The 25,187-nt window shown below is 34.9% G+C and overlaps 1 protein-coding gene across 2 annotated transcripts in view; it reads left to right on the forward strand.

The window, feature by feature from the left end:
* The window catches only part of PRKCA (protein kinase C alpha), a 590,805-nt gene that overhangs the window by 465,167 nt on the left and 100,451 nt on the right, over positions 1-25,187 (forward strand). For both annotated transcript variants that reach the window (XM_007482766.3, XM_001370222.5), the window contains exons 6-8: positions 4,397-4,553; positions 4,904-5,038; positions 5,316-5,412. In XM_007482766.3, coding sequence (XP_007482828.1) covers positions 4,397-4,553; positions 4,904-5,038; positions 5,316-5,412 — 389 coding nt within the window. The remainder of the gene's footprint in view (positions 1-4,396; positions 4,554-4,903; positions 5,039-5,315; positions 5,413-25,187) is intronic.

The following is a 25,187-nucleotide window of genomic DNA, read 5'->3' on the forward strand; positions in this document are numbered from 1 at the left end:
GACTGCATCTACACTGAATGACCGAAAGGCATAGAATATGATATTCCAGAAATCAAGGGAACTAGTTCTACAATCAAGAATCAACTACCCAGCAAAACTGACTATATTCTTACAGGGGAACATATGGTCATTCAACAAAATAGAAGAATTCCAAGAAGTTGTAAAGAAAAGACCAGACCAGAACAGAAAATTTGATGTCCAAGCACAGAACTCAAGAGAATCATCAAAAGGCAATTTAAAAAGAGGGGAAAAAGAAAAACAAAGCAAAAATAAAACCTTCTTTTAAGAGACTCAATAAGTTAAAACGATATGTATCCCTATAAGAAAAGAGGTCATTGGCAAACCTTAAAAATTGTTGTTATCAACTGGGCAGCTAGAAGAATTACACTTAGAGGGAATAGTGACAAACTGTATAGGTTGAAATAACAAGACATAAATAGCTATATAGATATATGTATGCATAAATACATATAAATGTGTATATATATGTAAATATATATAACTAGAGCTAAAAAAAAGAGGTTAATACTAAAAGAAATGGGAAAAGAAAAAAAAGGGATGAATTTATATATCAAAAAGGAGCTCATGGTGGGAGGGGGGGAGAACATCAATACACTGAAAGGGTAAAGAGTTTGGAGATAGGAAATACTCAACTCTTACGTGCATTGAAATTGACCCAAAGAGGGAAGAACAATCCAAACCATTGGGGCAGAGAATAGATTTGCTCCCTATAGGGAAGTAGAAGGGTAACAAACCAACTGGTGGGGAGGGAAGCAGTATAAAGGAGGGAGAGGGAGGGGTAGTTTAAAAAGACTGCAGGAAAAATAAGGAGGGGAATAAGAAGGGAGGGGGTAGAAAGGGAATTAAAATAAGTGTGGGAACTAGGGGGACTGATTAAAAACAAACATTGGTGTAGAAAGAAATAGTGAAAGAAGAAAAGGCAGGACTAGGAGTAGGAATCAAAATGCTGGAAAATACACAGCTGGGAATTATAACTCTGAATGTGAATGGAATGAACTCACCCATAAAATGCAAGCAAATAACAGTGCGGATTAGAATCCAAAACCCTACCATATGCTGTCTGCAAAAAACATACATGAGGAAGGTATATATGCATAGGGTGAAAGTAAGAGGATGGAGCCAAATCTATTGGGCATCAACTGAAAAAAAGAAGGCAGGAGTCACAATCATGATATCTGACAAAGCCAAAGCAAAAATAAATCTAGTTAAAAGAGATAGAGAAGGTAATTACATCCTGATAAAAAGCAGTATAGACAATGAGGAAATATCAGTACTCAACATGTATGCACCAAATGACATAACATCCAAATTTCTAAAGAAGAAATTAGTGGAGCTCAAGGATGAAATAGATAGAAAAACTATACTAGTAGGAGAACTGAACATTCCTCTATCCAAACTAGATAAATCAACCCAAAAATAAATAAGAAAGAGGTAAGAGAAGTGAATGAAATCTTAGAAAAATTAGAGTTAGTAGATGTGTGGAGAAAAATAAATAGGGACAAAAAGGAATACACCTTCTTTTCAGCAGCACATGGTAAATTCACAAAAATTGACCATATATTAGGGCACAAAAACATTGCAAACAAGTGCAAAAGAGCAGAAATAATAAATTCAACCTTCTCAGATTACAATGCAATGAAAATGAAAATTAGTATGGGTACATGGAGAGGTAAATAAAAAATTAATTGGAAATTAAACAATATGATACTCCAAAACCAGTTATTTAAAGAACAAATCATAGAAACAATTAATAACTTCATTGAAGAAAATGACAATGATGAGACATCCTTTCAAAACCTATGGGATGCAGCCAAAGCAGTACTCAGGGGAAAATATATATCCTTGAGTTCATATATTAACAAATTAGGGAGGGCAATGTATTGAGCATGCAAATTAAAAAACTAGAAAGTGAACAAATTAAAAATCCTCAGATAAAGACTAAATTGGAGATCCTAAAAATGAAAAGAGAAATTAATAAAATTGTATCAATTCATAGTTCTACCAATAGTCTGTTAGTGTCCCAATTTTCCAATATCCCTCCAACACTTATCATTTTCCCTTTTGGTCCTATTAGCCATTCTTATAGGTGTTAGGTAATATCTCAGAGTTGTTTTAATTTGCAGTTCTCTAATCAGTAATGATTTGGAGCATTTCCTCATATGACTATAGACAGTTTTAATATCTTCATCTGAGAACTTCCTGCTCATATCCTTTGACCATTTATCAGTTGGCAAATGCTTTGTAATCTTCTAAATTTTACTCATTTCTCTATATAGTTGGGAAATGAGGCCTTTGTCAGAACCACTCTCTATAAATCACCCCCCGCCAATTTCTTGTTTCCCTTCTTATCTTGGTTACATTGGTTTTGTTTGTACAGAATCCTGTTAATTAATTTAATCAAAATTATCCATGTTCTCTATGTCATTTGTCATAAATTCTTCCCTTATTCATAAATCTCACAGGTAAACTTTTCCATGTTCCCCTAATTTTTTTATAGAATCCCCCTTTATTTCTAGATCAAGTATACATTTTGACTTTATCTCAATGTATGGTGTGAGATGTTAGTTTATGCCTAGTTTCTGCTACATTTTTTTTTTTCAAATTTTCCCAGCAGTTCTAGTCAAATAGTTCTTCCCCCAGAAGAGTGAGTCTTTGAGTTTATTGAATACTAGGTTACTATGGTCATAAATTGCTATTTGTGATTTTCTAAATTATTCCACTCATCTATTACACTACTTCTTAGTTAATACCAGTAATGGTTTTCTTTCCTTCATAACTGTTCTAATTCCTTCTATTTGTTTTTCTGATCTTATTGATATAGTTAGTTTTTCTAGCATAATATTATTTAGTAATGGTGATAATAGACATCCTTGTTTTATCCATGACCATACTGGGCAGGATTCTAGTTTATCCCCATTACAGATAATGCTTGCTGGTGGTTTTAGGTAGATGCCCTTTATTACTTTAAGGAAAGCTCATTTTATTCCAATGTTTTCTAATGCTTTTATAAGGAATGAGAATTGTATTTTCTCAAAGGCTTTTCTTGCATCTTTTGAGACTTCTATTGGTTTTGATTAGTTGTATTATTGAAATGGTCACTTATACTGATAGTTTTCCTAATATTGAACCATCCTTGATTCCTGGTATAAAACTCACCTGGTCATGGTATATGCTGTAATCTCTTTGCTAGTGTTTTATTTAAAATTTTTGCTTCCCATGAGACCTCCCCTATATCACCCTCATTTTTGTACATCTCTTTTCTTATTCCTCTTTTCCTCCAAATTTCCTGTAAGGTAATATGCTTCTATAGCTGACTGAATGTGTGTGTTATTCCCACTTTGAGCTAACTCCCATGAGAGTGAAGTTCAAGCATTGCCCGCCACACAACTCCATCTTCTCTTCCACTTATTGACTTTTGGACACCACTTCCTGTGAAGTAATTTACACTTTTCTATCTTGCCTATTCTTTTCTCCTCATGTGCTCCTTTCCTGTCCCATGATTTTTAAAAATATTAATCCATCTTATTCTGCTTACTCTCTTTCTTCTTTCTATGTATATTCCTTCTCATTGTCCTAATAGTGATAAATTTCTTAAATATCTTGGATTATTTCAGTGCTTTAAATATCTTAAGTATAATATATACTTTTAAGTGTCTTAATTCTCAGATATGAATGTACTCAATTCAACCTTATTGTAACCCTTAAGTTTTTACTTTTCTATAACCTTTTTATGCTTCCCTAGAATATTGAATTTGGTCATCCAAATTCCTTTTCAATTCTAGTTTCTTTGTCAGGAATATCTGGAGGTTCTCTATTTAATTGAATATCATATCCCCCCCCCATAGAATGTTGTGCTATTTCACTGTGTATGTGATTCTTAGTTGTAGGTCTAAAACCTTTGCCTTTCAAAATGTCATATCTCATGCCTTCTTTTTGTTTAATGTAAGAGCTGCCATGTCTTGTGTAATCCTGTTTTAATGTTGACTTGACCGTGTTTTTGTACTTTTTTCCCTGAGTCTATTTTGTGGTAGTTAAATCTACTTAAGAAGTAGTTATAGTTATATATTTAGTGTTAGTTATAGCTCTCTGGGGAGAGGAAGGGAGATCTTGGATGTGGGGAAAGAATGGAGACAGGGAAGTCTGGTTTTTATGTCATTTGTTAAAAGCCAATATCAGTATAAACAAGCTCTGACTATGGAACTGAATAGTACATCTTCCTCATTGGTGTTTTACAGGTTCATTATATTTGTTGCCTACTCCCAACCCAAGGTGACATTTTTTCAGTCTGGCTTGGATTTCCCTCATCAGATTTGTGTATATCAATTGGTCCTCTCTTATTAACATTTGTCTTTTTTTCCTTCTTCTCTTTCTATAGTGCGAGATGCAAAAAACTTAATCCCTATGGATCCAAATGGACTTTCAGATCCCTATGTGAAGCTGAAACTTATTCCTGACCCTAAAAATGAAAGTAAACAGAAAACCAAAACAATCCGCTCCACGCTAAACCCACAGTGGAATGAATCATTCACATTGTAAGTAGAAGCCTCTTCTTATGTAATAATGTACCCTTCTGTATGTGATCTATTCCTGCCCTTAATGAGGTACTTTTATAACAATTAATATTATATATTTAGATTATCCTTATGCCTTTCTGCTTGTGGCTCTCTTCTCAGATTAATGTATAAACAGAATGTCACTGTTATTTTCTCTGTCCTCTAGAGAGAAAAACTATTTCCTGAGAAGTTATGCAGTGAAAAAAAAATAAAAAAGAAAGAAAAGAAGTTATGCAGTGAGATTGGGGGTATCATTGGGACCATTTTCTCCCTGATTCATGCTGAGATGATGAATATGTGCTTTTTTTCCTCTCTTTCATTCTTTCTAGCAAATTAAAACCTACAGACAAAGATAGAAGGTTATCTGTCGAGATCTGGGACTGGGATCGAACAACAAGAAATGATTTTATGGGTTCACTTTCATTTGGGGTATCAGAGCTTATGAAAATGCCAGCAAGTGGATGGTAAGATTTGGTATAGTCAAATATATCTGCGAATAAAGTTATTTGACTTACAGCTTTATTTACATAGGGAATTAGAATACTTTTTGTTTATCAAAAGGCCCAGTTAACTTCTTCAAAGTGACTGGACAGAACTCTCTTCATTTTACTGTATCTAATCAAGCACTACCTTATACTAAATAAAAGGAGTTATGGCTAAAGAAGAGGAGTTGCATAAACTCTTGGTATTCATGTGAAAATTAATGAACTTATAGTTTTTTTTCCCCCATTTCTTTGAAAGGTATAAGTTGCTTAATCAAGAAGAGGGTGAATACTACAATGTTCCCATTCCAGAAGGAGATGAAGAAGGAAATATGGAACTCAGGCAGAAATTTGAAGTAAGGATGAAAACAAAATAGTTTGAATACCTTCCTCTGACTAAGCAATACCTCAAACAACTAATCTGTACTTTCCAATGCTCAAAAATGTTCATTAGCTATTTTGTTTAAAATATAGTTGCTATATTATTTAGCCAGTAATTTAGAATTTTGATTTAAGGCTGTATGGTCCAGTTTTTCTAGTTCTTGGGTTAGGGAGGAAGATATGAATTTAAATCCTGTGATACTTAATAACTGTGATTATGGACTAGTAATTTTATTGTTGTTTAATTCAGCTAACTGTCTAGGACATAGTTATTAAAAGTCATGAATGGGTTGTGGAATCTACTGGCAAAGGGAATTCCCACAACCAAGGTTCTTTCTGCTAACAAAATCACAGAATCTTTTTCTAAGAGTATATTTCTTTTTTTAAGTTCTATTCTTCATTGTCATTTATTATTTGATCAATGAAAACTGGAAATCTAATAGAGCAGATAAGGAAGAATTGTTTAAGAAAAAATAGTTTCTTGAAAATATAGAAAAAGATAGCTATGTGATGCAGTGACTATAGTGTCAGGTAAGTCACTTAACCTAATTTGTCTAAGTTTTCTCATTTAAAAAATGAAGTAGAGAAGAAACTTGTAAGTCACTCCAATATCTTTGCCAAGAAATCTTTTATGCATTTACAAAGAGTTGGATACAACTCAAAGGACTGAACAACAACAATCTACCAAAAAAGTCTCAATATTCAGATTTTATAAGGAAGTAGTTTTTCTCTACCATAGGGGAGAAAAGAAGCACTTTGGGTCTCTAATCTTGAGAAGAAAAACACATATGTTTTTCTCCTACAAAACATAATGGGTATATGACTATTGTAGTGAAAGCCCTTCTAAGCAGATATCACTCTGCCTTTTCATTGCTCTCAGACAGACTTCTTATTTTGATCATCAGGTCAGTCTTTAAGTAAAACACAACTTTGTAAAACAAACAGTTCTGTTGATTTCTCAGTCACCTCAGTTAATAAGTTCATCTATATTTCCAACCTCATTCCGAATATCTATTAATCTGTCTTCTTCATTCCTCTACCTTCTCTTTCCTTATTAGATTATTTCCTTTGGTATGGAGTAGGGACTGGTATTAAATAAATTCTTTCTCTCTAAGGTATATCTTTGTGGCCAGGGCAACCCTTTTGTTTTTTCTAGTTTCTCTACTTACCTCACATTTTAGATTCATTAGGAGTTATTAAGTTATTTATAATTAACCTGTCTGTGGCTATCTTTTCAATTCCTTTTACTCTTTAATTTCTCTTGCTGTAATAAACTAGGAAGTCATTTAATTCCCTGATACAAAGGAAAACCTTTATATGGAATTATAGCTTAAAAATAAATATGATTATGCAATATTTGTAGTTATAGTAGTAGCCTCTCGGAAGCCAAGAATGATGATTGTCTTTGTGCATTATCATCTATGGGATAGATGAGTGTGCACAAAGATACTTGTGTGTGAAAGAGATTTAAGTGGAAAAGTCGGTGCACAGAGACAGTCCCACTCTCTCGGCGTTGGAAGCCTGGGTCCAGTGGCACGAAAAATTGTTATACCTGGAGACTTCCTCAGCTGCATTGGATGGCCGTGTTGTTTTTTGTGCTCCAACACGCCCTAAGCACTCCACAGTGCCTTGCTGTGTCGCCATCTCAGCCGTTGAACCTTCTTGTTGGTTTCTTCTGCCTGTTCCGCCGAAACAGTCTTCATATGCTGGGTGAGCAAAGCCTTAGTTCACCAGGGGTCAATGACAACAACCCGTTGTCTACCCTCACAAGGTTTGGCTGGCCTGGCGACGCCGTTGCCCGGGGTGTGGCCACTGCCGCATGCTAGCAGCTACTGGGAGCCACAAGTGAGAGCTGGGTGTCAGGTAGGGGTCAGAAGCTGGAGAGCTACCCTAAAAGGGCATGACAAGCCCTCCATACCAAGGTGCTACCCCTCCCTGAACACCCCATACACCCTGTATGTATAGTTATACACACATGTATATGTACATGTATGTATTTGTTTCCTTTTCATGAATCCTAGACATGTATGAGATCTTGTAGCTAGGTGATAAAGTAGATAGAGTAATGAACCTGTTGTCAGGAAAATCCATGTTCAAATCCTACATTACATACTTATTAACTGTGTGACCCTGGAGAAGTCACTTATCCTCTCCCTGCCCCAGTTTCCTCATGTAAAAAATGAAGGAAAAAATAGCATCTATTTCATAGAGTCATTATGGAGACCAAATGATATATTATGTAAAGCTTTGCAAATCTCAAAGTGCTATATGAATATTATTATTTACTAAATATTATATGTTACTAAAATGGCTTTTCAAAAATGTATTTGATAAAAAAATATAACTGTGCAATCTTGTTATGAAGTTTAAAAGAGGAGAATAGAATCAAAACTCTTATCCAACATGATAAGTTACTGTTGTCTGAATAGTTTTTTTCAAAGCATAATTAGAATTCATTTTTTGTGGAGTTTACAGTTCTAATATGTAGCATTTCTTTCATCTATATTTTCTGAAAGAAATGTCCTTTGTAGAAATTTATTCTACAAAAACATTACTTTCTCAAGTATAGCCCTAACTTGTCACATGATTTGAAGGGCATATGTTTTTTTCTGGTTTTGGCCCATACAGCTTTATAAAAACCACTTTCAAAATATTGTAATGTTTGAGAACTTTGCATTCTATTAGTGATTTAGGAAGGCTTCTCCGTCACTACTCTCTTTCTATATACAAAGTCTCATAACTCCCATAGTCGTTATGTACGTGACTCTTACCCACACAATATAGAAACTAAAATCTCTCTGTTCTACACATATTTCAAAGCTTTTGTTTTTATTGCATAAGCAAAATAGAAGTGGATGTCTACTTAGATTTATAGCCTTCTTCAGTCTGTATTTAGCTACAAGAACTGAGAAGTAAGAAGTGAATCCTATTTACTTAATGTTAGTAAAAAGATCCTTTGATCCTTCTTGAATCAAATTGATTCTTTCTGCATTTATTTATTTATTTGTAGTTACATTATTTCATGCTTAAAATGGAACTTGGATGTCTCCAGCAATGACCTAAAAAGAGCTATTCTCAGTCTTCTTTTACCCAGTCTAAATATCCCCAGTTCTTTCATCTGATCCTCATATGATATGGATTCTAAGCTCTTTGCTAGCTCATTGCCATTCTCTGAATTGAATTTTCCTTTGCTTAGCAGTATTCTTCTTAAACTCTGGCACCTACAACTGAGCATCATGTTCCAGGTAAAGTCTTATCAGAGCAGAACACAGAGAGATCATTGCCTCCTTAGTCTTACCACTCAGTGCTGTCACATTGACTTTGACATCCGCTCAGACATCTAGAACTTTTTCACATTTCTATTTTAACTGCATACCTCCATCCTGTACTTGAGAAATTGATTTTGTATCCATGTATTATATTTTACTTGGTCTGGATGAATAAAATTTGTTAGAGACCAAGTACATCCTGTACTTTCCTGTGCCTTTATACAAGTCATTAATAAAAATGGTAAACAACATAGGACCAATCATAGATTCCTGAGCTACTTCCCTGGAGACCTTCCACATTGATATTAAAACATTAATAACTGTTCTTTAAGTCTAGTCATTCAGCTCTTTCTGAATCCATCTAAGTCTCTTATTGCCTAATACCTGTTTTTCCATGTTAACTATAAGAATGACATGTGACACTTTGCTAAAATCTAAGTAAACTGAAACCATAGCATTCCCCTCACATATTAGTTTAAAAGGAAATCAGATTAATAGAAAAAGAATATGAGATTGTTCCAGTGTGATCTGTTCTTGAAATCATTATCCCATCTACCCTAAGCAGGGGTTTTATCCCTTCTTTAATCCTTTTTTCACCGATCGCCCAGCATATTTTTTTAAAAATTCAGTTTAGGGGGCAGCTGGGTAGCTCAGTGGATTGAGAGCTAGGCCTAGAGACGGGAGGTCCTAGGTTCAAATCTGGCTTCGGACACTTCCCAGTTTTGTGACCCTGGGCAAGTCACCCCCATTGCCGAGCACTTACCACTCTTCTGTCTTGGAGCCAATACACAGTACTGACTCCAAGACGGAAGGTAAGGGTTTTAAAAAAATTAAGTTTATTTAATTAATTAATTTTGGTTATTTAATTTTATTTATTTTATATTTATTATTATAATTTATAAAATAATTATAAAAATAATTATTATAAATTATATAAAAACCCAGACTTCAATCCCCAGAAGTCCTTGGCACTTCCCAGAATTCCCTATAATCTCACCTGAGTCCTCACCTGAGTATGAGATCACAAACTATTATTTAAAGGGGCTCTCCGCCTACTTCGGGCCTCTCTGCTTCCGCTTCTAAGCACACCAATCTCTCAGGATGTAGTAAGTGAAAATGACCGGGCTTATCAGCCCTAGAAATGTGGCTTATTGATTTGTATCTTTGATTTCTAATAATCTTTAATAAACCTCTAAAATATAATACTTTTAGTAGAGATACTAATTTAATTTTTACAATTATAAAACATTATATATTTTATATTTATATAAATATATTGTATTTATATAAAACAACATTTAATTAATTTTAATTAATTAATTTTGAATATTTTTCCATGGTTACATGATTCATGTTCTTTCCCTCCCCTCCTGCCAAACCCCTCCAGTAGCCAACAAGCAATTGCATGTGTCATTGATCAAGACCTATTTCCATATTATTAATATTGGCACTAGAGTGATTTTTTAGAGTCTACATCACCAATCTTATTCCCATCAAACCAGGTGATCAAGCAGTTGTTTTTCTTCTGTGTTTATATTCCCACAGTTCTTTCTCTGGGTGTGGATAGTGTTCTCTCTTATAAGTCCCTCAGAATTATCCTGGATCATTGCATTACTACTAGTAGTAGTATTGTGCCACAGTGCATCTGTCTCTGTGTACAATATTCTCCTGGTTCTGCTCCTTTCGCTCTACATCAATTCCTGGAGGTCATTCCAGTTCACACAGAATTCCTCCAGTTCATTATTCCTTTGAGCACAATAGTATTTCATCACCAACAGATACCACGATTTGTTCAGCCATTCCACAATCGAAGGGCAACCTTTCACTTTCCAATTTTTTGCCACCACAAAGAGAGGGGCTATAAATATTTTTGTACAAGTCTTTTTCCTTATTATCTCTTTGGGGTATAAACCCAGCAGTGGTATGGCTGGATCAAAGGGCAGGCAGTCTTTTAAAGGCCTTTGGGCTTAATTCCAAATTACTTTCCAGAACGGTTGCATCAATTTGCAACTCCACCAGCAAACGATTAGTGTCCCAATTTTGCCACATTCCCTTCAACATTTATTATTTTCCTCTGCTGTCATATTAGCCAATCTGCTAGCTGTCATATTAGCCAATCTGCTAGGTGTGAGGTGGTACCTCAAAGTTGTTTTGATTTGCACTTCTCTGATTATAAGAGATTTAGAACACTTTTTCATGTGCTTATTGATAGTTTTGATTTCTTTATCTGAAAATTTCCTCTTCATTTGCCTTGCCATTTATCAATTGGAGAATGGCTTGCTTTTTTTGTACAACTGATTTAGCTCCTTACAAATCTGAGTAATTAGATCATTGTCAGAGGTTTTTCTCATGAAGATTTTTTCCCAATTTGTTGCTTCCCTTCTAATTTTGGTTGGAATGGTTTTGTTTGTACAGAAACTTTTTAATTTAATGTAATCAAAAGTATTGATTTTACATTTTGTAATATTCTCTATCACTTGCTTAGTTTTAAAATCTTTCACCTAATTTTCTGTTTCACCTAATTTACTTATAGTTTCCTTCTTTATATTTAACCCATTCTGAATTAATGTTCATGTAAGGTGTGAGATGTTGATCTAAACCTAATCTCTCCCATACTGTTTTCCAATTTTCCCAGCAGTTTTTGTCAAATTGTGAGGTTTTATCCCAAATGCTGGGATCTTTGGTTTTATCATACATTGTCTTGCTGAGGTCATTTACCCCAAGTCTATTCCATTGATCCTCCCTTTTGTCTCTTAGCCAGTACCATATTGTTTTGATGACTGCGACTTTATAGTGCAGTTTAAGATATGATACTGCTAGGTCCCCATCCTTCACATTTTTTTTTTCATTATTTCCCTTGATATCCTTGATCTTTTGTTCTTCCAAATGAACTTCATTATACTTTTTTTCTAATTCTAATTAAGTAAAAAAGTTTTTTGGTAGTTTGATAGTTATGGTACTGAATAAGTAAATTAATTTGGGTAAGATTGTCATTTTTATTATTTTAGCTTGTCCTACCCATGAGCAATTAACATTTTTCTAATTGTTTATATCTAGTTTTAATTGTGTGGTGTAATAGATAGTATTGTAGATACTAGATATTGTAGATACTAATAGATAGAGGGTGTATATTGATTGATTCTGTATAACTAATGGATCAAGTTTTGCCTACCCTTCTTCCCTATACCTCGCATTTGTCTCCCTCTTCAATCTCCCTTCCTCCCTTCTTCAGAAGCCTTTCAGCTTCCCCTCTCACTTCTTTCTCTTCTTATCACTCAGAATGAACTAGGATACTTTAGAGAAAATACTCTTTTGTCTTCTTTAACACAAGTTTATTGGGGAATACAGGAAAGGATAGAGGATAAAGTAGAGGGATAGGGTTCCTTATTCTCTAAAATGAGGATTAGGAGGCTATTAAGGAAAATGACAATTCTGCCACAATTGTGAAATGTCAATCAGAGAGATATGAGGACAACTGTCTGTCTTCTTTCTTCTTCTGTCAATCGGCCAGATAACCTCTAACTTGATTAATTCAAGTCCAGAGACACAATTAGCTTTTTCATTATCATCAGCTACACCAGTCAAAACCAAAAGCTCAGAATCCCAGTTCACCGTTGGCTTGACTCCAACCGTCTTTCCCGGTAACATGTTCCTTTCGACTGGCAGATAATCCATCCTCAGCTATTTCTGTCCCTTGCATGCATGCCTCTTCAACAGTGGAAAGTGTTCTATAGTTGTGTTCATATAATTACTGTGTTTGTCTTGGCAAATAGATTCCTAAATATTTTATATTATCTACAGTGGTTTTAAATTGAATTTCTCTTTCTAATTCTTGCTGTTGAGTTGTGTTGGAAATATATAGAAATGCTGATGATTTATGTGGGTTTATTTTGTATCCTGCAACTTTTCTAAAGCTGTTGATTATTTCAACGAGCTTTTTGGTTGATTCTCTAGGATTCTTTAAGTAGATGATCATATCATCTGCAAAGAGTGATAGCTTGGTCTCCTCATTGCCAATTTTGATACCTTCAATTTATTTTTCTTCTCTAATTGCTACTGCTAGTGTTTCTAAAACAATGTTAAATAATAGAGGTGATAACGAGCATCCTTGTTTCACTCCTGATCTTATTGGGAAGGTTTCTAGTTTATCCCCATTGCAGATGATATTTTTAGATATTTGCTGATGGTTTTAAATATATACTGTTTATTATTCTTAGAAAAGGCCATTCTATTCCTATACTTTCATGTGTTTTCAATAGGAATGATTGTATTTTGTCAAAGGCTTTTTCTGCATCTATTGAGATAATCATATAATTTTTGTTGGTTTGCTTGATAATATGGTCAATTATGTGGATGGTTTTCCTAATATTGAATCATACTTGCATTCCTATTATGAATCCTACCTGGTCAGAGTGAGTAATCCTTCTGATGACTTCCTAGAGTCTTTTTGCTTGTATTTAAGATTTTTGCATCTATATTCATTAAGGAGATTGGTCTATAGTTTTCTTTCTCTGTTTTTGACCTGCCTGGCTTTAAAATCAGTACCATATTTTTGTCGTAAAAGGAATTTGGTAGAACCCCTTCTTGGCTTATTCTGTCAAATATTTTGTAAAAGATTGTGATTAGTTGTTCTTTGAATGTTTGATAGAATTCAGTTGTGAATCCATCTGGACCTGGGGGTTTTTTCTTAGGGAGTTCTTTGATGTCTTGTTCAATTTCTTTTTCTGATATGTAGTTGTTTATTTTAGGGAGTCTATTTCTTCCTCTGTTAGCCTAGGCAATTTATATTTTTGTAAATATTCATCAATATCACCTAGATTGTCACATTTGTTGCCCTGTAATAGGGCATAATAGTTTTTAATGATTGCCTTAATTTCCTTTTCATTAGAGGTGAGGTCTCCCTTTTCATCTTGGATACTGTCAAATTGGTTTTCTTCTTTACTTTTTTTAATCAGATTGACCAGTATTTTGTCTATTTGATTTGTTTTTTTCAAAGTACCAGGTTCTAGTTCTTATTTATTAAATCAATACTTCTTTGACTTTTAATTTTATTAATTTCACCTTTGATTTTTAGGATCTCTAATTTAGTCTTCATCTGAGGATTTTTAATTTGTTTACTTTGTAGTTTTTTAATTTACATGCCCAATTCATTGACCTCTGCCCTCACTAATTTGTTAATATATCAACTCAATGATATAAATTGCCCCCTGAGTACTGCTTTGGCTGAATCCCATAGGTTTTGAAAGGATATCTCATCATTGTCATTTTCTTCAATGAAATTATTAATTGTTTCTATGATTTATTCTTTGACTAACCAGTTTTGGAGAATCGTATTGTTTAATTTCCAATTAATTTTTATATACTTCTCCATGTACCCTTACTAATTATTATTTTCATTGCATTGGGATTTGATAAGGTTGCATTTATAATTTCTGCTCTTTTGCACTTGTTTGGAATGTTTTTATACCCTAATACATGGTCAATTTTTGTGAATTTACCATGTGCTGCTGAAAGGAAGGTGTATTCTTTTTTGTCCCCATATATTTTCCCCACATATCTACTAACTCTAATTTTTCTAAGATTTCATTCACTTTTGTACCTCTTATTTATTTTTTTTTGGTTTGATTTATCTAGTTCTGATAGAGGAAGGTTCAGTTTTCCCACTAATATAGGTTTTTTTTAATCTATTTTGTCCTTGAGTTTCACTAGTTTCTCCTTTAGAAATTTGGATGTTATGTCATTTGATGCATACATGTTGAGTGCTGATATCTCCTCATTGTCTATACTGTCTTTTATCAGGATATAATTACTTTCCCTCTCTCTTTTTACTAGATTTATTTTTACTTTGGCTTTGTCAGATATCATGATTGCGACTCCTGCCTTCTTTTTTTCAGTTGATGCCCAATAGATTTGGCTCCATCCTCTTACTTTCACCCTATGCATATATACCTTCCTCATGTGTGTTTCTTGTAGACATTATATGGTAGGATTTTGGATTCTAATCTATTCTGCTAATTCACTTGCATTTTATGGGTGAGTTCACATTCTGTGTTATGATAACCAGCTGTGTATTGCCCAGCATATTTATTTCTACTCCTAGTCCTGCCTTTCCTTCTTTCTCTATTTCCTTCTAAACCAATGTTTGTTTTTAACCAGTCCCCCTAGGTCCCACCCTTATTTTACTGCCCTTTCTATCCCCTCCCTTCTAATTCCCCCATTATTTTATTTACAGCCTTTTTATACTACCCCCATCCTCTTCCTCCCTTGTTCTACATCCCTCCCCACCAGTTGGTTTGTTACCCTTCTACTCCCCTATAGGGTGTCAGTTGGGGACTAAATACAGGAGGTGATCTGTGGATTCTTTCAATCTCCACTTTTCCCTCTTGTTATAAAATATCGGGCAGTTTTCTTGGATAATTTCCTATAGTATCACTTCCAGGTTTTTTCTTTTTTCATGGTCTTCTGGTAGACCAATGATTCTTAAATTGTCTCTCCTCGAATGATTTTCTAGATCTTCTGTTTTGTGAATGAGGTGCTTCATATTTTCCTCATTTTTTTCATTTTTTTGATTTTGTTTTATAGTATCCTGCTGCCTAATGAGGTCACTTGATTCTAGTCATTGTATTCTGGTTCTTAAAGACTGGATTTTATCCCTGGCTTTTTGGTCATCCTCCTTCTTGTTTTATTTTCTTTGGAGGTCATCTTTCATTCTCTTTGTCTCACATCTCATCTCCTTTGCCTCATCTTTCATCTTCTTTGCCTCATCGTTCATCTCCTTTGCCTCGTTTTCAAGCTGGTTGATTTTGGCTTTCAAGACACTATTTTCTGTTTCCAGATGACTTATCTTAGTTTTAAAGTTCTTTTCCCAATTGTCTGCAGCCTCTCTTAATTGTGTTTTGAATTGTATTTTGAGTTCTTCCAAAGCCTGCATCTAATTCACTGGGTTTTCTGTTTCATTGCTTATTGTTCCCTCGTCCTCTTTTCCATTTGCTCTTTGTTCATTGCCTGTATAGAAGCTGTCCATTGTAATTTCTATTTTCTTTTTCTGTTGTTTGCTCATATTTACCTCTTCTTTACTCCTTGCAGATGTCTGTGCTCTTGCTCCTTTCATTTGTTTTTTGTTTTGGGGGTTTCCTGTCGATCTCCCCTCTTGGACCTTTATCAGGAGATCTCTCAGTGCAGTATGTGGGGGAGGGGTATTGGAGCTTGAGCTTCCCTGTCTTTAGAGGCTTTGATTGGATTAATGTGGAGCAGTCTGTGGAGGAGGGGTGTTGGAACTTGAGCTTCCCTGACCTCTGAAGACTTTTGATGGGATTAAGTTCAGCTGGACTGGGCTGAATGTGCCCTGAGGCAAAAACCTCCTGGAAGGCTGGAGCAATAGGGAGGGTCTCTGCTGCTGGGACCAGGCTGCCAGCTCTGCACTCCCTCTCTAGCTCCTTCCCCACCACCTGTGTTTGATGCTCTGAGCCTGGCACAGCCCTGCCTGCAAGGTACTCCCTCCTGGCCAGTGCCTTTGCCCAGCCAGAGCTTCCCGCTGCTGCTGGAGGCTTAGCACTCTAGGTTGGGGAAGGGTTCTGGGACCTTCCTTCTTCCTTCCCCTTAAACCCGAGTGTTCTCAAATTCTGGCTTTTGGGGGCATGCCTTTTGAATTGAGTCCAACAGGAGGGTTCCTTGGCTATGTCTTGTTAGGTTTGATTTTCAGTCCTCTAGGAGCATTTAGTTTGTAATTGTTAAGGAAAGGTTTTCAGGGGGCTGAACTTTTGCTGCCTCTATTCTGCCATTTTGGCTCTGCCCCATTCATTTGCATTGTTGTAATTATTGTACATGCATGTGTGAATGTGTGTGTATATATTCATATACATTTTTCCTGGCTCTGTTTTCTTAACTTTCTATCAGTTCACATAAATTTTCCCAAGCTTCTCTATATTCTTTACACTCATAATTTTTTCTAGTATAATAATTTTCCCTTGCATTCTTGTACCAAAGTTTGTTTAACCATTAACCAATTAAAGATGTCTACTTTATTTCTAGTCCTTTGCTCTGACAAAAAAATATATTTCTTTAACTACTATGGAAGGGATAAGCTGCTAAAGTACAGACTTGAGCTCATTCTAAACAATTTCTACTATTACTCCTTTAGAGCTTTTGTCCTTTTTTTTCTGATGTCTTATTCTTTTTTATTTAGTTATTTATCAGAATTTATTCCTAAGTATTTCATTTTCTCCCTCCTCTCCCCACACCAAAGAAGGTATCAGCTAGCAGAAAGAAAGATAGATAGATAGATAGATAGATAGATAGATAGATAGATAGATAGATAGATAGATAGATGTGTTGTAGTTTTTGTTTTTCAGTTCATTCTATGGAGGTGGTCATTCACAAGTTTATTAAAAGAGATAAACAGGGAAACTATATTATGTTAAAAGGTAATAATGAAGCATTAGCATTTTATTTCATTCTCTTTGATGAAATTATTCATTGTTTTTATGGCTTATTCTTTAACCTACTCATTCTTTAGCATTAAATTATTTAGTTCCCAATTAATTTTTAGCTTTTGTTTCCATGGTCTCTTATTATTTAAAGTTTTATTTCATTATGGTCTGAAAATTATTTAATATTTCTGCTTTTCTACATTTAACGATAATGTATTTGTATTTGTGCCCTAATATATGGTCAGTTTTTGTAAAGGTACTATATACCACTGAATAGAAGATGTATTCCTTTCTATTGTCATTCAATTCCCTCCATATATCTACCATGTTTAACTTATTTAAGATTCTATTTGACTTCTTTCCTATTTATTTTTTGGTTAGATTTATCTAGTTCTTAGAGGGGAAAATTGAATTACCCTATTATTATTGTTTTGTGATCTATTTCCACCTGTATCTCATATTGCTTTTCCTTTAAAAATTTGGATGCTACAATATTTGGTTTTTACAGGTTTAATATTGATAATTATTCATTATGAAACATTTTAAAATAATATAGTTTCCCTGTTTATCTCTTTTGAGTACATCTATTTTAACTATAACTTTGTCAGGGGTCCATGATTGCTACTCCTACTTTATTATGTATCAATTGAAGTATAGTATATTCTGGTACAGACTTTTATTTTTACTCTATTTATCTCATTTTAAAATGTGTTTGTTGTAAATGGTATATTGTCATGTTTTGGTTTTTGATCCATTTCACTATCCATTTCCAATTTATGGGTGCAATTCATCCCATTTGCATTTCAAGTTATAACTTGTTGCATATTCTCTCTATTCTACTTTTCTTTACTCTCTTCTCCCTTTCCTTCTGCCCTATTCCTCCCCAGTAGTTCAATTTCTTCTGATGACTACCTCTCCAATCTTCACCCCTTCTAAGAGTTTTCTCTTCCCTACTCACCCCTTCCCTGTTTCCTCTCTTTGCCTTCCTAGGTACAAAAAAATCAACCTACCCTTCTAAGAGTTCCTTCCTCTTTTCATCCTAGTTCTTATTCTATCCACTCCTCCAAAAGTTCCTCCTTTATTGTGTACCCTCCTATTTCTTGATATGAACTCCCTTCTAAAAATTCTTCTCTTATCTTATCCTAAGTCTCTCCCTTATCCCATACTATTTCTTGATATGGACTCCTTTCTAGGAATTGCTTCCTCACCTTATCCCCTTGCCCTCTTTTCTCTTAATCTACATTCTCTTCTCTTAGACCCTCCTTAATCCTATCCCTTCATTCTTCTATTTCCTTTGTAAGTTAAGATTTTTACCCTTCTAGTTGTATATATTGTTCCCTCTTTAAACCAGATCTGATGAGAATAATATTCTAGTACTACTAGCCCTCCACACTTTCCTCCCCTTCTTTGTGAAAGTTCTTCCATTCATGTCTTTTTTTGCATGAGATAATTGTTCCATTTTACCTCTTCCTACCCTATTTTATTATTTTCAGCTCATTCTATTATATTCAACTTAACCTCAAATCTTCTATCTATATATACTCTTTCAAACTACTCAAATAATGACTTCATTCTTAAGACATAGATAAAATTTTTCCATATAAAAATTAAACAATTTGACTTTGTCAAATACCTTATAATCATTCTTTCATGCTGATCTTCTTATGGTTCTTGTAAATCAAATTTTCTACTGAGTTCTAGTGTTTTCTCCCAAGAATAGTTGAAAGTCTTTTCATTCATTAAATGTCTATTTCTTTCCTTATGTAATTATGCTTAGCTTTGTTGGGTATCTTATCCTTGGTTGTAAATCTAGCTCCTTTGCTCTTCAAAATACTGTTCCTTATCTTTTATTCTTTTAATGTCAAAGCTGCTAAGTCTTGTGTTATTCCGATTGTATCTTATCAATGCCTATGCATTTTTTTCTTGAGATCTGTATCAGCTGGTGATTAGTGGACCCTTCCAACTTCTATCTTACCCTATAGTTCCAAAATGTCTGGGCAATTTTTCTTAATAATTTCTTGGAGCATAATGCTTAAGCTTTTTTTTTTTTTTGTCATAACTTTCTGGTAGTCCAATAGTTATTATATTGTTTTTCCTCTCCTCAAATCTGTTTTCTAGGTCAGTGTTTTCATAATAAGACATTTCATTACTCTTCTATTTTTTCATTCTTTTGGTTTTGCTTTCTAATTTCTTGTTGCCTTAGTAAGTCACTAGCTTGTCCTTGTCCAATTCTAATTTTTAATGTTATTTTTTCTGTGGGTTTTTAGATTTTTTTCCATTTGGGTGACCTTTCTTTTATAATTTTCTTGCATTGCTTTTATTTTTCATAATTTTTCCTCAATCTGTCTCATTTGTTTTTTGAAATCTTTTTTACAGTCTTCCAAAAACTATTTTTCATTTTATGAATATTTGACATTTTTCTTTGTGTTTTTAATTTCACTGTCCTATGAATTTTAACCTTGGTCTTCTTTGTCCCCATAGTAGCAATCTATAGTTAGTTCCCTTCTCTTTTGCTTATCAATATTTTTAAAATGTTAGCAGCCAATAGGCTTAATTAGGCTCTGTTCCCATGATGAGGAGTATGATGCCTCGAGTTTTATGAAGATGGGGGAGGTTTTGCTTGTTATTTCCTGAGCCTTACTTAGTTCTTCCAATTTCTATAATTCTATATTCTAGGGCCAGGTATGGTCCCTACATCCCCTGTCTCATACCCCAATCTATGATTAACCTCAGGTGCTCCAACCAGGCCTCATTTCACTCCCCCTCCGCTGGAGTTCTGCCACTGCAAACAGACAGATCCACTCTCTCTGGTCTCCAGCTGTCTAGAAGCACCTGCTCACTTCCCTCTGAAAAGGCAGTGAGGGTATCCACCCTCCTTTGGATAATAACAGCCAAAGGCCCTTGCCCCTCAGCAACCACATGCATCAGTGAGCACTACTTCCTCACTCCTCCTCTTCTGAACCTGTAGCTTGGGAAGAAGAAGTGTCTGGTCAATGAACCTGTGCCCCTGAAGTCCTTCTTCAGGTATCTTCCAAGTCCCAAGCTGTGAGTGGATAAGAATCTCTAGCATTAGGCTGAAGCCCACACAACTACTCCCAAGGCTTATTACCTACTCACTCTGGTATCCTTCACTGGGTTATTTGCTCCCATGACAAGCATGTGTTTCATTCTTAGAAATATGAATTCATCGAGGAAGCAATGACAGATGGAATAAGTATTATATGACGCAAGTTAGTTACTCTGTCCAAATTATGAAGCCTGGCCCAACTGCCTGCCCTCATCTTGATTGTTCTCTATCCTATTTGGAAATTTTTCTACTACTAGTTTCCCACCATGTGTATGAGGTCAATTCTTTTTCTTAAAAAGTATTAAAAACATCCTTGAGATTTAATTGGCTCAGAGTACTAAATTAGACTCTGGCTCTTGATTTAGCTTCCTGGTCACCTCATTACAAAAAAGTCATAAGAAGCTCCAGTTTCTCCCAAAGGCTTGACTTGTAGACTACCATGATCAGCAAAGGGGCAAGAAGAATGCACTTAATTGAACCAAAGCTATAGCTTCACTGAATATTCTTTCCCTACTCCGAATGCCCTTTTCATTCTTGGCAAACCTTCTTTTGTTAAATGTTACATGTTTTATTTTATTACAGACTAAACCAAGTCCCTGGTCTGAGCCAGCATTGTCCAGCTAACTCTGTGATCCGAACTATGGTTCTGTGTTTTTCTCCCCACCCAAAATACCACCTCACTACTGTTTTGGGTACTGGATTCCCCTAGGATCTCACACATCCACTCTTCTGGGCAAAATGTTATCCATAGAGGCATAATACTCTCAGTGAAGTCTTCTTTCATCAAATTAAATCCACCTTGAGGTCTCCCCTCTCATAACCTCAACTCCTCACTCTCACCTCACTTATTCAATCCATCACTAAATTTTGCTGTTTTTACCTTAAAAACATCTTTTTTAATACCTTTCTTTCTCTCGACTCACTCAACCACCTCTCTTGGCCAGGTCTTTTTCACCTCTCACCTGCAATATCACTATTGCAAAAATTTACTTCTTTTTTTGGTTACTAATTATATATATATATATATATATATGTGTGTGTGTGTATATATATATATATATAATGCAATAAAACAGTAATGTAATACATATGATTTGCTATGCAAATAACAAAGTATAATAAATATGTTTATCCAAGAAGAAGAAATTCTCATATTAGATATGTCTAAAAATCTGTATCTCATTCTTTTCTCTCCTCTCCCAGTCTTTTCCCCTATCACAAAAGGCAAGAAATATGCTATACATATGTTATCATATAATTCATATTTCTCTGTTCATCATGTTGTAAAAGACATATTGCTTACACTAGAGAAAAGTTCGTGGAGGAAATAAAGTGAAGAATGGTATGTTTAAATCTGCACTGGGACTCTGTTTCTTCTGTAGCTGTGGATATCTTTTTTCATCATGAGTCCCTTAGAGTCATCCTGGATCCTTGCTTTACTAATAATAGTTGTCATTCACTGTTGATCATCATACATTATTGTTGTTACTATACACAACTTTCTTCTGGTTCTGCTCACTTCACTTTGCAATAGCCTTTTAAAGTTCCTCCCTACCTCAAGTCTTTCCTTATAACAATCCATCCCTCAATCAGCTGCCGAAGTATAAACCTATAGATCTAAACATGTCATGCCCCTCTTCCAACTCCTCTTTTTTGGCGTGTAACTGAATGAATAATTCAATAGGACATTTATAAGAATAGAGAATTATAAGAATGAAAAAACATTTATTAATGGACTTACTATGTCAAATACTGTATATTAAGTACTGGGAAAGTAAAAGTAAAAACAATCCATGCCCTCAAGGAGCTTAACATCTTAACAGGAGTGACAATAGGAATGAAGAAGTGGAAGCCAAGTAGGGATACTTTGGTCCAAGAAATAATGGGTAATGGGGGCAGTCCATTGGCTCAGTGGATTGAGAGCCAGGTCTAGAGACCTGAAGTCCTAGGTTCAAATCTGGCCCCATTCATTTCCTAGATATGGGACCCTAGGCAAGCCACTTAACCCCCATCACCTAACCATCACTCTTCTGCCTTGGAACCAATACTTAGTATTAATTCAAAGGTAGAAGGTAAGGTTTTTTTTTTTTTTGTTGTTGTTGTTGTTGTTGTTGTTTTAAGGAAATGATAGGCATAGTGAGTGAGGCAATAGGAAAGTAGATTGACATCCCCTATCAAATAGCTATAGCAGAGTTGATTTGATTATGCCTCCAGATCTAGAAGGAAGAAAAAATGTTAGAAGTGCAGTGGTTCATTAGTTGGTGAGACTCTGCAAAAGGTGACTAGAGAATAAGAGGTGAGCATAGATGAGGCTTTCCTTTAAAAAACAAGAAAAAAAGAAAGAAAGAAAGAAAGAAAGAAAGAAAGAAAGAAAGAAAGAAAGAAAGAAAGAAAGAAAGAAAGAAAGAAAGAAAGAAAGAAGGAGGAAGGAAGGAAGGAAGGAAGGAAGGAAGGAAGGAAGGAAGGAAGGAAGGAAGGAAGGAAGGAAGGAAGGAAGGAAGGAAGGAAGGAAGGGAAAGAAAGAAAGAAAATCTATTGAAGAAGTCATTAATCAGAATAGCAGAATTCCAGGGCAGGAGTTTCTCTAGGACATGATCTCTGGTATGGGCAGCAAGGGTGATTGGAGACTATAGAGATGGCCAGAAAAGAAGATGATAATGAGGGTTTCAGGGCAGTAGCAAGGATCCAGCTAAGAACAGATCACTTGAATTTTGTGCTGGAACTAGTCAGCCTAGTTTTGTGACTTTTTTCATAAGTATCTGGCAGCATGGGAGCTATAGCAAAAACTTAGATGATGGGGATACAACAGAACATCAAGGAGTTGAAGGAATCTAGAGTCCTGACCAGAACATCTTTATGAAAACTGACCAGAACATCTTTATGAAAACTAACCAACGAGTCCAGATTTGGTAGAGAAGCAGTCAAAGCCAGGAGAGAGCTAATGGACTGAAAGTATAAGGAGAGGTTTAGGAACCAGAAGCCATAATGAGGATAAAGACCAAGATCCATAGATGTGATAGAGTAGAAGAGGAGGAAAATAAGGAGACTGTGGTCACAGATGGGAATTTTGCATTAAAAGATTTTGATTTACTCTTTCTTATTAAACCACCATTTTGAGATTCATATATCTTGTTTTAGCTGAATAGTATTATGAAGGAATCCCAGCTTAGAGTCTTTTTAAAAATAAATTGACTTCTTCTCATGGTACAACTTCCTTATTTATTCAGTTAAAATAGCCATGAAATTGAGAAGAAAAATCTATTTTTCCAGGATTCATTATGTATTAGAGCATTATCGAAGTATTAGTAACTATTCTGATTTTATGGATTTGCTCTCTTTTCTTTTCTCCTTATTCATTTCTAGGACATAAACTGCCTTTTCTTCTTTTGCTACTTAAATTACATACTGTCAGGTAACACCCTGAGGTTTCTCTCATTTGCGTGCATAAATGGTATCAGCAGTTAGTTAGCCTTCTGCTGCTTTGTTTTCCAAGATCTCCATTGCTGGGTTCTGTCCACATCAGCTTTATCCCTAAACATATGTTTGTTTCATTTTCACTGCAGTTAAAGTTGTCAGAAGCTACATTTATGCCAGTGAGAATTATGTCAAACAACATAGGAGAAAGGGAAAGTTCTTGCTTACTCTGCCCCACTGAGAGATCAATTGGATGACAATGGTGATATCAATCAGCTTATTATTTCTAGAGATTTTGAAGAACAAGCAGTCCAAAAGGACTATTTTAGCTGTTTTAGATCCTATATCAACTGACACTACAAAGAATCTAGCATTGAGGTACATTGGAAAGAATGAAAGTCTAGAAGTTAGTCCAGAAACACAGGACCTGAGTTCTAGTCCCATCTTTGCCAACAATTAGCCATGTAACTTTTGGCACATGATTTGAGTCTTCTGACCCTCAGTGTTTTTTATCAGTAACATAAACAGTTGGATTAGATTTCTTCTAGGTTCACTTTTCAACTCTTACAACTCTTTCAACTTGAGGGTATCTGTTTGTAGGGATGATAACATCCTACAGGGTACTTTTCTTCCTTCCTTCCTTCCTTCCTTCCTTCCTTCCTTCCTTCCTTTCTTTCTTTCTTTCTTTCTTTCTTTCTTTCTTTCTTTCTTTCTTTCTTTCTTTCTTTCTTTCTTTCTTTCTTTCTTTCTTTCTTTCTTTCTTTCTTATCTGATGTGAAATCAGGGTCAGAGTATTCTTTATTGAGACCTCTATTCCCATCATAGCGTTGTCCTGAGACTAAACTAGTTTTGGTGCTAATGTGTAATTCATAAATCACTATTTATAAACAAATCATTATTTTTATAAATCATTGTATTATGGAGCATGCAGTAGAAGTGAATATTCTCTTGATACATATAATTCAAAATTTATGTATTATGTGTACACACACATTAGTCAGTTATAAATATGCTATATTGTTTAGGTCAATATTTCAATGGATCCTTAAAAAGGTTCTTCTGGTTTCCCAGCTTTCAGTTACCCCATCTCAATAGCATCTGTTTATGAGGAAGGGGGAAGGAGAAAAGAGGAAGGAAGAAACTCTCCTATTATTAATGATTTGCACGTAGAGTCATGGAATTGTTTGAACAGGATGCAACCTTATAGATGATACCAAAACCATCATCCCTATTTGCAACTTTAGGAAACTGAGGTATAGGGGAAAAAAAGAAGTTCCCTAAGTAACCTAGGTCATTTCCATTCCAAAAGTCATTTTATGATAAAAGATTTAAACTTGGTATCTTTGAGGCATTTTTTGTTATTAGAAAGTTTTATGAGATAGTGATTCATAATGGGAAAGGTATTGGATTTTCAGTCAAGAGACCAGAATATGATTTCTGGCTCTCCCACCTACTTCTTATATGAACAAATAAAAAATTAATGTTTTTAAGTAAGTGCTTACTATGTGCCAAGCACTGGGCTAGTACTAGAGATATAAATATAAAAACATAAGAGTTCCTGTTCTCAAGGA

The sequence above is a fragment of the Monodelphis domestica genome, chromosome 2 (assembly GCF_027887165.1).
Source record: "Monodelphis domestica isolate mMonDom1 chromosome 2, mMonDom1.pri, whole genome shotgun sequence".
NCBI classification, from domain to species: Eukaryota; Metazoa; Chordata; class Mammalia; order Didelphimorphia; family Didelphidae; genus Monodelphis; species Monodelphis domestica.